This window comes from Mchenga conophoros, linkage group LG10 (assembly GCF_057382185.1).
Source record: "Mchenga conophoros isolate Kocher_MC1m ecotype Shallow Benthic linkage group LG10, M_conophoros_male_GT1.1, whole genome shotgun sequence".
NCBI classification, from domain to species: Eukaryota; Metazoa; Chordata; class Actinopteri; order Cichliformes; family Cichlidae; genus Mchenga; species Mchenga conophoros.
In genome coordinates this window covers 29,491,259-29,507,770 of record NC_140535.1, presented here as the reverse complement: position 1 = coordinate 29,507,770, position 16,512 = coordinate 29,491,259, and the positions used below count along the sequence as shown (strand labels likewise).

General features: G+C 42.1%; 1 protein-coding gene across 1 annotated transcript in view; it reads right to left on the bottom strand.

Annotated features, from left to right (window-relative positions):
* The window catches only part of tecta (tectorin alpha), a 30,435-nt gene extending 20,162 nt beyond the window's left edge, over nucleotides 1-10,273 (bottom strand). The window contains exons 1-10 of the mRNA XM_085289726.1: nucleotides 10,210-10,273; nucleotides 9,983-10,122; nucleotides 9,596-9,883; nucleotides 7,834-7,971; nucleotides 7,559-7,724; nucleotides 7,037-7,449; nucleotides 6,344-6,914; nucleotides 5,638-6,248; nucleotides 3,267-3,837; nucleotides 490-1,118 (exon numbers count right to left, since the gene is read on the bottom strand). Of these exons, the coding sequence (XP_085145852.1) occupies nucleotides 490-1,118; nucleotides 3,267-3,837; nucleotides 5,638-6,248; nucleotides 6,344-6,914; nucleotides 7,037-7,449; nucleotides 7,559-7,724; nucleotides 7,834-7,971; nucleotides 9,596-9,883; nucleotides 9,983-10,122; nucleotides 10,210-10,273 (3,591 nt within the window). The remainder of the gene's footprint in view (nucleotides 1-489; nucleotides 1,119-3,266; nucleotides 3,838-5,637; nucleotides 6,249-6,343; nucleotides 6,915-7,036; nucleotides 7,450-7,558; nucleotides 7,725-7,833; nucleotides 7,972-9,595; nucleotides 9,884-9,982; nucleotides 10,123-10,209) is intronic.
* Between the last annotated feature and the right edge of the window lie 6,239 nt (nucleotides 10,274-16,512).

The following is a 16,512-nucleotide window of genomic DNA, read 5'->3' as shown; positions in this document are numbered from 1 at the left end:
CAAGTCTCTAATCTAACTGACTTGTATATTTTCCAAGTATGTGGGGAAGCCCAGGTGGTGAACAGCTACTATTAAGACTGACTGAAAGAGTTTCTGTGAATTCCTCTCAGTATAATTGTCAGAGTGAGAGCGAAACGGAGAAAATTAAAGAAAGAAGGGTGTGTGAGCGAGTGTGTGGGTGGATGTGTCATTTATGTTGCTCCTCAGATCTTTTAGTCGCTTTGTGAACCTGGTCCAAATGTCGCTCAGGGTCGAGGTTTCGTCTGAGCCAAATCCAGGCCGATAAAAGATGCCCATTGAAATTAGATCCACCTTAAGCCAATCAAAGAGGAATTCACCCTCTGCCTGGTTATTCTATCGGCTTGATTAGAAACAACATGTCCTCACAAATGCAATAACTTCGACCTTCACAGGGCATGCAAAGAAAATAAAATCTGTTGAAGATTACCTCATTGCACAGACATTCTCATATATCAACCTAATGCTTACCGTGACAGTGTTTCTGTAGCTTCGAGATGCTTCAATTTCATACTCATAAACTTCCAGCACAAAACCCCTCACCCAAATTGCTTGGCTCGTGTCTCTGTCCTCGTTACGAACCGCCAGTTTAAATGGAGGAAAAGTTCTGGTGATGGGTACGTGCGCCGTGTTCCCCCTCCCACATCTGGTGGTGACCATCCTGAGAGTGCAAGAGCTCTGCAGCTCGAACGGCACTCCGCCAAATGGCAAAAAATGTCCATAGCCAGCTGCCACACACAGGGCCTCAGAGCGCGGCTGGCAGAAATACAGGCCGTCATTCTCCTGGCAGTACTCCTCAGGGTGACACGGCGCGAGCTGACAGTATACGGTGTTGTCAGAGCCATTGCAGTAGCAGCGCTCCTGGCACTCCCAGTCTGTCCAGAAAGTCTGGTTGGTGGCCAGCTGACGCCTGTGGTAGATGCAGCCACAATCTCTGCGCGCCACGCACAGGCCATCCCGCAGCGCGAAGCCGTCTTCGCACTGACACCCCTCCTGACAAGGCAGGGGGCACGGCTCTTCGGGGTCGTCCAAGTTGGCACAGGTCAAAGGGCAGGCGCTGGTGCACTCATCAAAGTGACTGTTCTCTGGACAGGGAAGAGCTGAAGAAGAGTGAAGGTCAGGGAGAGCAAGACTTAAGCCAATGTTCAGTCAAATATCTTACATGTGTTTTTATGTTATCCTCTGTATGTGTAGTACAAAATACACTGTGTATCACAGTCACAATACAAAATCACTGTAACTGGTTCCAGTTTTACTTTCCTTCTGACAAGATAAAACAACAGCTCCAAACAAGTGAGATGATAGAAAGAATCTAGAGACCATTGCTACAGATGAAATTAAATAGTTAAATATTAGGTTAAGTTATTGTTGGGATTTTTTTTAAAGAAAACGGAATCAGGTGACCCTCAACCCTTCCTTAGTTATACTGCAGTAGACCGCGGCTCATGGACGCTTCCCATGATGCACTGAGTGTTTTTCATCTTCACACACTTCATTTCGCTCTCTTTGTGTTTATACACCACTCTGCATTTAATCATTAGTTATTAATAATCTCTGGCTCTCTTCCACAGCGTATATTTTATCCTGCCTCCCATCCCTCACCCCAACCAGTTATGGCAGATTGCCGCCCCTCTCCGAGTCTGGTTCTGCTGGAGGTTTCTTCCTGTTATAAGGAAGTTTTTCCTCTTGGGACAATCCACTTTTATAATTCTCATGCAAAATATATGAAAATACCCAGTCGCATTGTTATTATTGCTACTGGAACAAAGTTTTCAACAGTGCTGGTGGTAAAACTCAATAATAACTTACAATAAACAGGAGGGTTAAATGTGTTTTCAAGACACATTATACATTGTTGGGCTCTGAGTTATCAGTTTTTACTGTGTTTATTTTTGGTTTTTAGCCTTTTTCTCTTTTTTTCTACTTTTTAAAAGTCATGATCAGCCTTTGTTGTTTTAAAAAAATATGAATTTAACTTTTTAAATTCGTTTTTTAAACAAACAAAGGGGTGGAACAGTGGTGCAGTAGTTAGCACTGTCGTTTCACAGCAAAAAAGGGTCCTGGTTTCTAATCCAGCTTGGAGCTTTTCCGTGTGGAATTTACCCTGGAGAGTACCTGTATGGTTTCTCTCCAGGGACTCAGGCTGTCTCTCACAAACACATGCACATTGGGTTAATTGGTGATTGTAAATTGGCCCTAGGTTTCAAAGTAAGTGTGCATAGCTGTCTCTCTCTCTCAGTCCTGCGAAGGACTGGTGACCTGTCCAGGGTGTACCCTGCTCCATGTCCTATGGCAGCTGAGATATTCTTCAGATCCCCCCTCCTTATCCAATATGGATAAACAGAACAATAGCTTAGCCACTAGCTAGTAATGTATATTTCTTGCAGAGTTTTGGCAAAGTCCTAGAAGACTTTAGAATTCATTTATATGTGTTTGGGGGTAAATAGTCTGGACACACTGCAGGTTATTTATACCAAATTTTTACTATAGACACTGCTGCTCACAGTCTTTGATCACAGGCTCAGAATTTCTTGTTTTTTCCTAATGAAAGATTAAAGACCTTGCAATCTGTGACACCAAGACTTTGGAACAGTCTCCCAGCCCAACTGCAATGAGCTGACTCTGTGGACTTCTTTAAAAAGCGATCTTAACTTGATTTTGTATTGCTATTGCTTTTCGATTATATTTTACGATGCTTCATCCCAGTGTTTATTTATTTTGATTACATCTTTTGAATGCTTGTCTGTGAAAAGGCTTTATAAATAAACTTTACTTACTTAATTATTAGATTTAGTCCGTCTATGCATCTCTGTTTTGGATCTACAGAGAAGAGTTTGATAATCGACAACTTGCTGATCTTTCTAATGACCAGCAAGAGGTGACTGCTCTGATTTCAACAAGAAATCCAGCTGTGTGAAAATCTATAGAAAAATTTCGTTCAGTGCCATTCATTTGTGCTTTAAGTAATCACTTTTATATATGTTTATGGCCTCAGCTGCTGCTATGAAGTCATCTGGACTAAGTTTATGGTCCCTGTTAGCCTAAAAATGGAAGATGATGAAGTGTGTAGTTTAGGGGATGCCTTGGTTTTACAGTCATTTCCCGCTGTTTGTAACATGGCCTTTCAAAACAACAAGCTCGCCAGGGAAAATGCTCAGTTTGAGACCTGACAACAGGCCCTCACTAGCCAATGGTTGACGTAATGGTCCATCTTTTATATAGATGTAATAGCCAAAACGGTTACTCACGACAGTTGGTGGTGCTCCTCCATGAAGCAAGTCCTACTTGAGCATCCTGACAGGCGGTGGCGTAAGCCTGCAGCGAAGAACACAGGGCTGAGCGGTTCCCTTCCCTCACGCACATGTTATACAAACAGTTCCTGAAGAATGGCGAGGGGTTAACCACTGCGTGACACGCAAGAAAGGAACTATTCCCGGGGTCGTTGATATTGCCGCACATCCAAGGGCTCTGATAAAGACGTAAGTCTGTGCACATGCGATACAGGTCGTCGCAGTCGCCATTGCAGGTAAGATCATCAGCAATGGAGCGCCAGCCGTCTGTGAACTGTTCGATTGACTCTGCCTGGCGTCCATTGGGTAGGCGAAGGTCATCGGTTGCATTGCTATTGAAAACACCACAAAGACCACATGTAACATTGTAGAAGAGGGTTGAAAGGGAGATATTGAGGAATCCTTGATGTGTGTAGTGGACACGAAGCAGACCGCGGGACTCCACCACTGTTGCATTGCCCGGCGCTCTGTATATCATCATTGTCTCCATTGGATGGACGTATGGGAGCAACACTAGTTCACCATTCACCTGCAAAATAAAAAAGTGAAATATATTCAGCTGGTTCCAAGCCTCATTTTCATTGGACTCAAGAAGGCCTTCATTAAAAAACCGTTCATGTTCCAAAGTGCATTTATGTGAACTAGTTAGTTTAATTAATGCCAAAACCAGATGGCAGTTTTCAGACTTATAATGTCTGAGACATGCTTTTATGGTCACACTCTCATATTGCCTCAAACAAATCTCAAGCCTATTACAGGTGATTAAAAGCAAACAAAAATGATGATATGCTGAGATCATTTTTAAGTCTTAACATCAGCCTTGTTCAGCACAAACATTTTTTTTCTTTTAATGAGGCTCTCTAATGACTGGAGAGAGATTGTAGACTGCAAACATAGTTGTGTTCTTTGCTTCTGGCTGTTTGACTTTATTAAATTTCTCCAGTTTCATAGCGTCCAACGATTACACCTCCAAAGAAAGAGAGCTGCTCTCTTGTTTATTAATGTGGCTATAATATATAACTATTGTGTCAACAGATGCTAAAGTTAGATACATTTTTCCATGTTTAGAAAACCTTTAATAGGCTAATAAGCTAACATTTTTGAGCAACACAGACAGCAGAGATGTGTATTATGAAGCAAGATTTTGTGACTAAAGTTGAAGACATGACCCGCTTGGGGGCAGATTATGTTTGAGATTAGAGAAAAGAAAATCAGAAGATATGAATTCACTGTCTGGTGACCAATCAGCTCCCTGGATCAGAATTTCCAGAAAACCTCTGTGCACAGGTAGTAAGAGGGTCTTTTTTCTGTTTCTGTTATTTAAAGAATTCTTCAACAATTTTATGTAAGCATTAATATAATATGCTAAAACAAAGTTTTCTCAGTCGTTCAGAAGATATTGGAGGCCTTTTATCTATTTCTTTTACCTAACAACTTCCAGTTCATTTTAGCTAGCTAGCTAGCTAGCATTCCTTTAGTTAAAATATTGGTACGTTGTTTTTTTAATTTGCAGATAGCCATTTTAGCAATTAATTTGTTCATTCATAGTGTTAGCTAACAGTTTACATTGCTAATGCAATCATTTCCCAAGCACTTCAGAGAACTTATTCATTTTCCAAACAGCTTTAACTGTTAGCCACATACAACCTCTTTTAACAACCCATTTGTTAACACTACGACTTATTCTTCTTCCTCTTTTGGCTGCTCCTTTTAGGGGTCTTTGTAGTGGATTATCTGCTGCCATCTCACCTCATCTCTAGCTATTAATCTGTCAAAACAACCTCATGCATATATATCCTCCTTCATTATATCCACAAATCTTTTTCCTTTGTCTTTGGCCAACAGTAGCACAGTTTCCACCGCCACTCTGCTGGCAACTGGAGCACTGGACCTGGCCAATCTGGTAAGAAAATGGCATTCTTTGTGATCCCCATTTTTGATTTGGTACAGATTTTATTCCAGGACCCTCTTTCTGTTGCTACTCTTCCTATTTTTCCAGATATGGGACTCATAGTAGATGTAGGCTTGACTGGCTTGTAGTCCCACTGTGGTTGTGTTCATTTGTTTACCGGATGACCATTGCTGGCTGATAAAAATAATTAATGCATTTATTTTTGCTGTTTATTTCTATTGCTACTGCTTATGCTTGGGTTTGAATTAGTTTTTTCAGCTTAGACCTCTACCTAAATCACAATTCCAGCGTTTTCAGTTTCAATAAAAGCGAATCTGTTCATATACTTGCGGCAGTGCAGAAGTCTCCACTCGCTATTTTCCCAGATCCCAAAAAAAACCCCCACAAGATTTTTACTTTTTATGAAGAAATACTAACCTTGACTGTATCAAAATCCAACCCTCCCATCTGTGCCTCCACGTTAGCTAGCGTAACTACCACAGGTCTTTTCCAAGCAGGCCCTTTGTTGACCAACCGCCGGCCTAGCTTCACCTCCACCATCGAGCCGTTGGCTGGCACTGGAGCGCACAGCTTCAGTAAGTAATAAGAGCTGTCATCTGGGAACGACAGGAAGGTGCCATCGAAGGAGGATGTCACTGAGTTTTGGGTGACTGAGCAAACCCCTTCTCTTCGAGGGTAGCAACCCAGCAGGCCAACCTCTGCCTTACACACCTCACCCTCCTTACAGGAATCATTGAAACAAGAAACTTCCCCAGCAGGCCCACAGGTACACCGGAGGGTACATTCTCCTTCTTCACCGCTGGGACCTACCCAGAAAGTCGTATTAAGGGGGTAATAAAGGCCATTATGCTCACAGCCACAGTCTTCACGCTGTACACAGCGGCTGCCACTGAGAACATAGCCTGGGTCACACTGGCAGCCCTCAGTGCAAGGATGAGCACAGTACAAGGGAGCGGTGAGGTCTGAGCAGGAAGCTGGACAGGCGCTTGTGCACACTTGATACTGGCTGAAGTCTGGACAAGACCAAGCTAAGAAACAATAACGGAGAAGAAATTAATTCTGATTTCATATGGTAGATAAGTGCTTTCATGTCAAATTTAGCATTAAGCAAACTGAATCTCACCACAGAAGGTGCGAGATCTCCAAGGTCGTATTGTGACACCAAGGGCCTGACAAGCCAGTGCGTAGGCCTGGATGGCCTGGCATAGACTAGTGATGTTATCCTTGTTGCTGCACATATCATAAACGCAGCTGTACACAAAGGCTGTAGGATCCACAACAGCTCTGCAGTCCCTGAATGGTCCATCAGTTTTGTTAATTAACCCACAGTAGTCAGACCGAAAGTAGAAAGCTTCTGCAAGAGGGTCACACATGCTGCAGTTCTGTGCACATCCATCTGTACACCTCCAGTCTGTGTCCTCTGCCCTCCAGCTGCCTCCCAGCTCCACTACACTTTCTGCCACAGTGCCATCAGGTAGTACGGGATCATCGGCAGGGTCATCATTATAGTTGCCGCAAAGGCCACAAGTGTTGTTGAAGTAGGAGCTGGGTAGGGAGATGGATGCGTAATGTTGGCCATCGTAAGTTACCAAGAGTCCAAAATCAGTTTCTAAAGCAATGGCAACCCCAGATTGGTACACCCTGACAGCACCAAGCTGGAGTTGGACTGGTAAAGTCTTCACCAAGCCATCCACCTAAAGAGAGAAAAAAGGATGTTTTGGTAAGGGAACAGGTAGAAATCATTAACCAATATCTAGACAGTGTATCCAGGAGGAACGCAGCTATGTGCTTATCTTCTGTATCCATAGATTCTCACCTGGACTGTTCCAAAACTTCCTTTTGGCAGCGTAACTCGGTGACCATACACCTCCACTGTGACGTCTCTAAGCCAGGAAACAGAGGCAGCTCCACGGTTCTCGTTTTTGGCCTCCACACTGAAGAAGGGCAGCCCTGCTACCTCCCAGCAGGGCCGAGCCAGCAGGTAGGAGCAGGTCCCCTGGAAGTGATAGAGGAAGCCATCGAAGGTGTGATAGTGGGGGTCTCCGAATACCACGCAAGTGCTGGTGCGAGTGGGCTGGCAGTAAAAGGCTCCTTCCAGCTGCTCACAGGTTTCAAGCTGCCCACACGGAGCCTCTTGACACTGCACCTCATTATCGATGTCGAGGCAGCGACACCGCTGTGAGCATCTGTCAGACAGCCAAAAGATCTCTCCCCGTCTGTAGTAACGGCCTGGAAAGGATGTAGAACAAAGTAGCATTTCATGGACTAATTTTAGTGAAGAATTCTTTGCAAAGAGTCAACCTGCATGCACATTATCAGTGTTTGATGTTTGACTTGCCATTGTAGCTGCAGCCATTGGCAGGATTAATCAGCTCAGTGTCTACACGGAAGAACCAGCGCCCAGGAATATTTACATTAGTTGTTTGTTCAATGTTCACTACATCATTTGACCGCGATCCCGGCAGGTTGAAGAAATGGCCAATATCTCCACCATTAAAACCTGACTAAAAAGGGGAGAGTTGTGAGGCATATCAGATTGAATGTCCAGAGGATAATTTCTGTATACGAAAAGCCTTATTGTCCTTATGAAATTAGGAGGCACAGTGAGAATACCTGAGCTGTTGTACCGCCCAATCCTGTTAATGGATCTCCACCACTGGCTGTTCCTGTGCTCCATGTGATTTCGGCGTAGTTGAACATACTGAAGAATGCCACGCCATCTGAGATGAGTACAGTTTGGAACGTGTTCACCTTTAAATCAAACAAATGGATTAAAAAGATTTTAAGAAAGAAGAAAAGTGAATATACACTAAACAAATGTATAATGGATGAAAATCTTTTTTTTTTCATGTAATTAACACCCACAAAATAGACAGGAAACTTAAATACAAAAAACCTGTTCCTGATTTAGCGTCATTTTAAAATTATGTTGCTCTGTACAGTGATGAGAATTGCCCACCTTGTTACAAACTGAAACAGTTGAAAACTTCCTGGATATTTTCTTATGTGTTTCTCTAAAAAGTGATCTCTCATATGGCACTTATCTAACCTTACTAACCATTAACATAGCTTGACACAACAAGCTACTTTCAACCATTCATACACACAGCAGTCTTTTTGTTTCACATACACACAGGCACACACCGGGTCTGAAATAAATACCCACTAACTGCCAAAAACGAGTAGATTTTCAACTTGGTGGGTTAATCGTGGATAGCTTTCTGCCACACAAATAGAACAATGTAGTGAGTTGCTTTGTAGTTAAACTGATAAACTATTAATAAATATACCTGAAAAGGTTTTGTTTAACTTTTGCTCCTGCCTCATAATTCAATTTGTATTAATGTGTTATCTATACAAAAACCTATTCATGTGATAGAAAAAGGCAGTTTTAGCTGGTTAAAAACATTATTGAGTGGTGCAGGTTTTACTGCATGAGCCCCTTTTGCACATATACTATATGGACTAAAGTAGTGGACCACCAACACACAAACAGGAGCTGCTCATCCACTGAATGAAGTTCCCAGTAACAGTTTTTGTGCTGATGTTAATGGCGATTTGAAGCTCTGCATTCACTGAGTCATCAGAGCGTTGGCGATTGTTACACAGTTTGTGACACTGCTCTGTAACTTTACGTGGTCTGCCACTTCATGGCCGTTGCTATGGATCCTACAGACATGTTTGGTGAGCTGGGGATGAATTGTAAGCTTTCGAATTAGTAATTCACTCTGCAGGTAAACCACCCAAAACACATTAATTACATTTAAATTGCAAAATAACTGTTTACTTGTCCAGAAACAGATGTTGGCTAGATTTGAGAAGTCTAAAGTAAAATATAGCAAGCTAAGCTGGGTAAACTACATGCATCTAACAAAAAAATACAATATAGCTACAAATAACACTTAACCTAACGTCCATCCATCCATTCGCTTCCGCTTATCCTTTTCAGGGTCGCGGGGGGCGCTGGAGCCTATCCCAGCTGTCGTAGGGCGAGAGGCAGGGTACACCCTGGACAGGTCCTTAACCTAACGTATTTACATTATTTTATCTTCCTCATTTTCTTTGGGATGGTAAAGAAAATTGCATAGGGACCATAAAATATCCTCAAACACACGTGTATAGCATTATGTCTGAATGGCATGTTAGTTCTTATAATGAGTGTGTTTGAATCATATATGGCAACCAGGTGGCAATTATTGAGGCTCACACATTTATATACAGTACCAAAGTCTGTGTACACATGAGAAATACAGCAGATGAAGATGAAGCAGATGCACGTGGGGCATATTTTCCCCTTTTGATCAGCCAGTTCCTATCCACATACTGGTGGAAGTGAATGACCAGAATTCAAACTATGCCAGAGTTAAAACTTTACCGGAGTTGTCTGGCTTCCTCCATAGAAAGTGACTTGGTGCCATGTTGAAATAAAGACCCATGTGGCAGTGAAGGTGGGCATGTTTTTGAAATACTTCCGGACATCTTGTGTTGCCCTTTCGAGAATTTCTGGCTCGGTGGTCTCCCGGTAGTACACGTCTCCGCGGATGCCATTGTGCACATCTGCCCAGAGTGGAGCAATAAATGACCTGCTGTCACTCAGGGGAAAAGCCTCTGGTGTGAATTGGCTAACCTGCACGTTGAAGGAGATTACACCATTGTTGTTGACCTGTGAGAGGAAAGAAGAGGATTTTTATTTCAGTTTCATGGTCCAGCATTAGTTAGCTTTAAAGATATTGATTGAAGGACTGTGGAATTCAGGGCTTACATAGATAGAGCGGTAAGGGATATTGAAGAAAATAAAGGGGATGAGTAAAGTAATTTCAGGAGAACTTCCATCGTCCATCTTTGGAGTCTCTAGATCCCTATGGCCAGGTCCATACGGATACAGCGTATCCTGAGTGTTACCTTGAAAAATAATGTACAAGAGCTCATCAAATTGTAAGAGTTGAGGAAGAGAATGGTATGCTAGCTCAATATTTGCATGTCTTATACCTCTTGTGTGTGCAAAGATGCTGAAGATATGGAGCAGAATGACTGGACAGCCTGGCCTGACCATTCTGTCAAAAAAGCAGAGACACAATTTAAAGTGGTGTTACTTAATCTGTGCTGCATTTTCCTTAAAGCTAATGGAAACGCAGGAAGGCATGAGTCATAGGACAACTTCCCATAAGCAAGGCTGTGAGACAAAAGAAGTGAAGAGGTAGAACCAACGAACCAACGTCACGTTACTTCTTTAAAATCAGGCTCCCAGGGCTCCCATGAGGAGCCCTGAAAAGGCCCTATTATGCATACCAGAACAATGTGTCAGGATCACATTTGCCTTAAAGTCCCATGTGAGCCTCAACAGTGGACCACAGGCCTCTCTGTGCCTGAGTTCCCGGCAGCTGACAGGACCGGCCGGCTCTGCTCCAGAGTCTCTCTGTCTGAAGCCGCGAGGCTGCTTAGGACCTCATTACCACTTCTGTTTGGGACCTATCCATGTCTTGTTGGCTGAAGGGAGAGGAGCATAAACGCTGGGGCACTAATGGCTTTAAGTGAGCAGGTTTGAATTGCTAAGGTCCTTGGAGTAGCCCTTAGGGGCCTGGTTTGGCAAGTTTCCCGTTGGCAAAATCAGATGTACAGCCAAGTTGGCAGTCTACAGTCATCGTATAGCATTTAATCTTAATTGTTAAATAAACTAGAATGAAACTCCAAAAAGAAGGTACTGACTCTATAGTCAGCAATCAATTAGATAGTGGTACAGCTAAAATTGGTTCCCTCTAGATATCACAGGCTTCAATAGACTTTGGTTTTTCCAGCCAGCGTTCGGTACAACTGCACAGCTTTCATGCTTCATTAAAAACTTTTTACCAATTAGCTGCCTGCAAGCTACAAGAGATAGTTACTTTCTAATGACCACCTAACAAAGAACAATCTAATCCCTGTAAGCCGTTTGGTAATTTACTGATAACAATGATGTGTCTGTTTTGTTTTAAACATAGGATTTAAATGACTTCATGGATAAACGAGGTTAATACCACTCCAAGTAACTTGGTTTGGGCACTAGTAAATAGTTTAAAAGTTTGCATATTTCATTGGGTAGTTCAGTTTGTAAAACAGTGTTCGCTGTAGCTGCAGGCTAGCAGTTTTGACATATATAGGCGCATTTATTGAAGCATTTATACAAATATTTATAAACTATATAATTTAAAATGAAAAGATATGGTTTTATTTCATTATACGTGAATGAATGAAAGCTATGAAAAGCTAGTCGACCAACATGGCACGAAAGTAAATGTGGAGCATCTCTGCGCTATCGACCAAAAATTAAGAAAACTGTTATTTTTCATTTTTAATGCAATAAATAGACCTTAGTATGATCTGGGAATCTTTATGTGAATCCCCCCCACAGCACCTTCTGCACTTAACCGATACACAACAAATGCAAGGCCAATTCGAGACGTCTCCCAAATCTCTCTAATGTGTGAATTCTGCTCAGGCGGACATTAAATCGCATTCAGGTGTGCCAAGGTTAGTGGGCACTGCTGAGAGAGGTCTGCTGTAATGTCATCAGCCTCTCATCATACATTGTTAACAGAAAGATTAACCACAATTGCTCTTTTCACTCTTGTGACTCACCATGTTATCTGACTGGCATTAAGTCCTTTTAGTGGCTTTTAAGGTGGCAATTAAGATACAGCCCGAACACAACACTAAAGGGTGTTTATCTCTTTATCTCTGGGGTCACACTCAAAAAGAGACCAATCATGTTGTATTAAAGAAACATTAGAAGTTAATTCACTCAATGAGGATTAATATAAAGATTTTTAGATAGATATGATTGTCAAGATCAAACAGTGATCAAAATGTAACTCACAGTTTTTTGGGGGCTTTTTTGTACTCAGTTCCAAAAGTGGAAAATAAAGTAATGTCAAAATCAAGATTTACATTTGAGAGTTTAAGGTTGTTTTAGGGGGGAAAACAAAGGGGAAAAACAGGCATTTTTACTCATGAAGTTTGCAACCCTTTAACGTGAATCCAATACTGGAATCATCACCAGAAGAAAACACATGATCCCAACAATTTTAGATAGAAAGTGTTATTTTTTTACACTCACCCCCCCATAACTCCTGTGACATACAGGTATAGTCTGTATTTGCAGCATGAAAACATGCTGATTTAAAACAGTACAGGTTTGTTGTTATAACCACAGTCGGGTTATAAATTCAGAAAATACTGAAATAGAGTGAAGGACAAAAATGATGGACTCACCTGCCTTCAGGAGATGAACATCTAGCACCTTACTAGTCTAGTGGCAATCTCCACAGAGCAGTATCCCATCCAGGGAGTGATGGAGGGAGTACAGAGAGGCAGTCGAAGTGATGAAGAGCAGCTGGATGTCCTGATGGAAGAGCGCTTCTTGTCCGTGTCCAGCTCCGCAGGAATTACCGGCAGAACCAACAGCGAGCTAGAGTTTTTTTGTTCTCGCCTAAACTGGGAATCAGTGAGAATCAGTGGAAGGAGCTTTGCCTAAAGAAGCAGGTGCAAACTTTACCTGGGATAGTGTTCACGTTAATCTGAGATCAGTGTTTGGGGACGGGGGGTGGGTGCGGAGGAGAGGGGACTTGAGAGGAGGGACAGCGGAGGAATCCGGGAGAGAGAGGGAGAAACTGGAAACAGAGTAAGAAGAGCAAGAAGGTGAGAGGGGAAGTCAGAGGTGGAAAAACAAAAGAGAATTACTGTCTGGAGACATGTTTTAAATACCACAGAAGAGGAATGTTGTGTACAAAGAGAGGCTCTCATGGGATGAATGCAAGCCTCTTTGGGCAGGATCGGTCATCAACAGCAGCAAAGTGCCAATTGATGATAAAATGTGTCTGTGGTGGACGATTTGGTGGGAAACACTGTGGCTTTTATGGGGGGTTTTTGGAAGGGGGTTGAATGATAATGTGTCCTTCACCACCTGAAGCAGCAGTTTAAAATGTTTCTCTCGTTTTGACTGTTTTTTGTGCTGAAAGTGTAAAAGAAGGTCGTCTTTGGATCAGGACTCGGTCGTGGTTAGAGCCTTACCAGAGTTCACTCAGTACAGTTAAATCTCAGAGCACCGGAGCACACAGACTCACCAAAGGAGTACAGTCTCACTCTGGGGGCGTTTATGGACCAAAACCAGAAGCACACACACAGTCTGAGACCTAGCTCTTTAGCTCGGCGGTAGCTAGAATTACAGAATTAACATCAGTCACTTTGGGTACTCTGTGTAGTCCCCTTTTTTAATTAGGTACAGCCTCATTTACAGGGTTATACAAGACACTTCATTTCCATAGATGCTGGAGAGATACTGAGGGGAAATCTCAGGTGGATCCACGCTGATAGGGTCTGGGAAGGAGAGGGCAGTCAGTTGGGTCTTTGTTGCCGGAGGACAGTGGAAGTAACTGGAGAGGCAGGGAGCAAGATGTGTGAAAGGCTCCAGGACTGAGGGCAGGCCCCGGGCTCCCATTAAGCAGCACTGAGACTCTCTGCGGAGGCTTCTTTTATACCTCCCACGTCTTGTTGTGTAAATGGTCACATACTCTTAAGCGAGCTGTGAAAGAGAATGTCATACAAAGAGGGACAAAAAAAGTCGGCAGTTACAGGTGACCTAGTGGGCTGAGGGAGCTTCCTGACCAAGGTTTTGTGTTTTGGGAAATGTCGTAGATGGAGAAGTTGGAAAGACCTAGATGGCCCGATTTCTTGTGATCGCACAACAGATAACGCTTCTTTTTCCTTTGTATACGAGGGTGGTCGTGTCACACGGCCTCTTGTTAAAGGGGCCAACTGTGTCATAGAGCACATTAGGATGTTATATTTGGGCCAACTGCGAGCATACAGGTCTGTACGGAAGCCCATTTCCGCCACTAAAAAAACCAAAAAAAAACAAGTATCCATAACTCGAAATTTCAAGTTATTTTCTTAAAATTTCGACTTATTAACTCAAAATTTCGACTTGTTAACTCGAAATTTCGACTTGTTAACTCGAAATTTCAACTTATTAACTCGAAATTTCAAGAAATGTAACTTGAAATTTGGAGAAACATAACTTGAAATTTTGAGTTACTTTTCTCCAAATTTCAAGTTAATAACTCGAAATTTTGAGTTAGGTCTGCCAATCAGTAATCTATGTGAATGAGGTCACTTTCTTGTTACCTGGAAGCATATGGCGCAGAGTAACGCACAATCAAAACACAAGGATTTCATCATTTTTGAAACCACGCTGAAAATACTCAGCGATCTGTGCATTCATGACTGGATGTAATACCGGTAGCTTAGCTGTAGCATTTGTACCTGAGGGCTTCAGCTTCCGGGTAACAAGGAAATTATGTCATTCACGCAGATTACTGATTGGCAGCACTAACTCGAAAATTTGAGTTATTAACTCAAAATTTGGAGAAAATAAGCACAAATTACAGAGGTGAAGACTGGAAAAAAAACAACCAAAAGATGAACAACACCTTAACCCAAGCCATAAAATTTAACTGAATGGCTCGACTCAAATCAAATCAACTAAAAAAAAAAAAAAAAACACAACGAAACTGCAGGTTGATCCCAACTCAGCTAATACATAATAAATCAAAGCTGCAGAAGCAGTTAAACATTGAGGTTAGTGCTGATGGAGTGCAGAGAGTTAATGATTTGATAGATACAATAGATAAAGACAACAGCACTAAGCAAGAGGGGAGAGAGAAGGAGAGCATGCATCTTAACTTAATCTAAAGACATAGAAAATGATTAAAATTAGAATGTACTGACACACTGAGGCATGCTTAATACAAAAAACCTGTATTCACAGTTTTACACTGTGAAGCATGTGAGTAACTTGGATGCTATAGTAAGACCACCAACTTCTTCGCAAAATCTCTGTGAGTGGTGGTGAAATCAGAGATGAACACAAAGTAAAAGTGCAGTTAATTTTTGAGAAACCCCCACCCAGACCCCCACCACGGTGAGAGATGGTGAGAGGTTAAATGCCACTGGCTGAAACTACTTAAAAGAAAGATGGGTGGATCTGAAGAACTATTTTTACTCATGTCAGCATATATTTTGGAGTTTTCCATCAACAGCACACTCAACAATCATGCCTCTTTGAGAATGACTGGTCACTGTTCAAACTCAAGGGCTGTTAATCTATTCCTTTAAGTGTTTGTTGGCGGACAAGCACTTGGCAGCTCCTATCAAATCTCTTGGAGAGTTCCCCAGTACCAGGTTAGAAATTCAACTAAGGATCCCCAACATGCATAAAATAATTTTTTTTCTTGCTTAAAGTTGGTTATGAGACATAAGGTAGGTCAAAGGTTTCTATCATCAGGAGGGCATTGTGTGGGAACAGGTCAAAGTATCTAGCATCACAAGTTTTTGGAGAATCCATCAAGCCTGACCTTCACATAAAAAGGTCCTGGACTGGATACCCACTGAGCTCTGTTTAGCAGTCACCTAATCCTTGGTGCGGACCACTTTAATTCAACCCCTTATGCCCAGCAGTTGGCTCTGCCCTGCCCTCCTCTCCCTTCTTTCCATTCACAATGGTGGACCTCCTTCCAGTAACCCAAACCTTCTTACCCCAATGACTCCTTCATCCTACCAAACAATAGGCCCTGTTTAGCCTTCCTGCCCTTAGCCCCACTTCATAATGCAATGGGGCAGATCAAGGGTAGATCAGAGTACCAACTGCACAGCCAGGTCCTGTTTACACAACAAAGTGCTTTGTGGGATGGATGCACTGCAACAATCTTCCAACTTCAAGTACGTTCATATTCTCAGGATGGTGCATCTGCAAAGTTAAATTGCAGATGACATTTGTTCATGCAACACTGATTGAAAACTTGCTAACTATTGCTTTGTATTGGTTTACAGTATCCCTGTTCAATTCTATCCAGGAATTCAATATCCAATGGGTTGATTGGTTGATTCCCATTACAATAAAATTTGTTTGACGAGATTAAACAATTCACTTAGCCTAAGGTAATAGAAGTTTTAAAATTACCAAGATAAAAAAATAGAGATAACAAAAATTTTAAAAGGCCATAAATATTTAAATATTTTTACATTTATAAGTGCATGTGGGGGTGGAGGGTGTATGTTATGCTATATTATGAGAAGAATAGCGTTGAAAGCAGCGGTTCACGTGACAAGGTTTTAATAACAATGTTGATGTTGTAACAATTGTGCATCAGGATCGCTACTGAGTGTCTCTAAACGTATAGAGTCAATTTTTGATGTAAGCCGTTTTAAGTTCCTCAAGCAGGACAGAACAGAACAAAACACCCCATGGATCCTAAACGC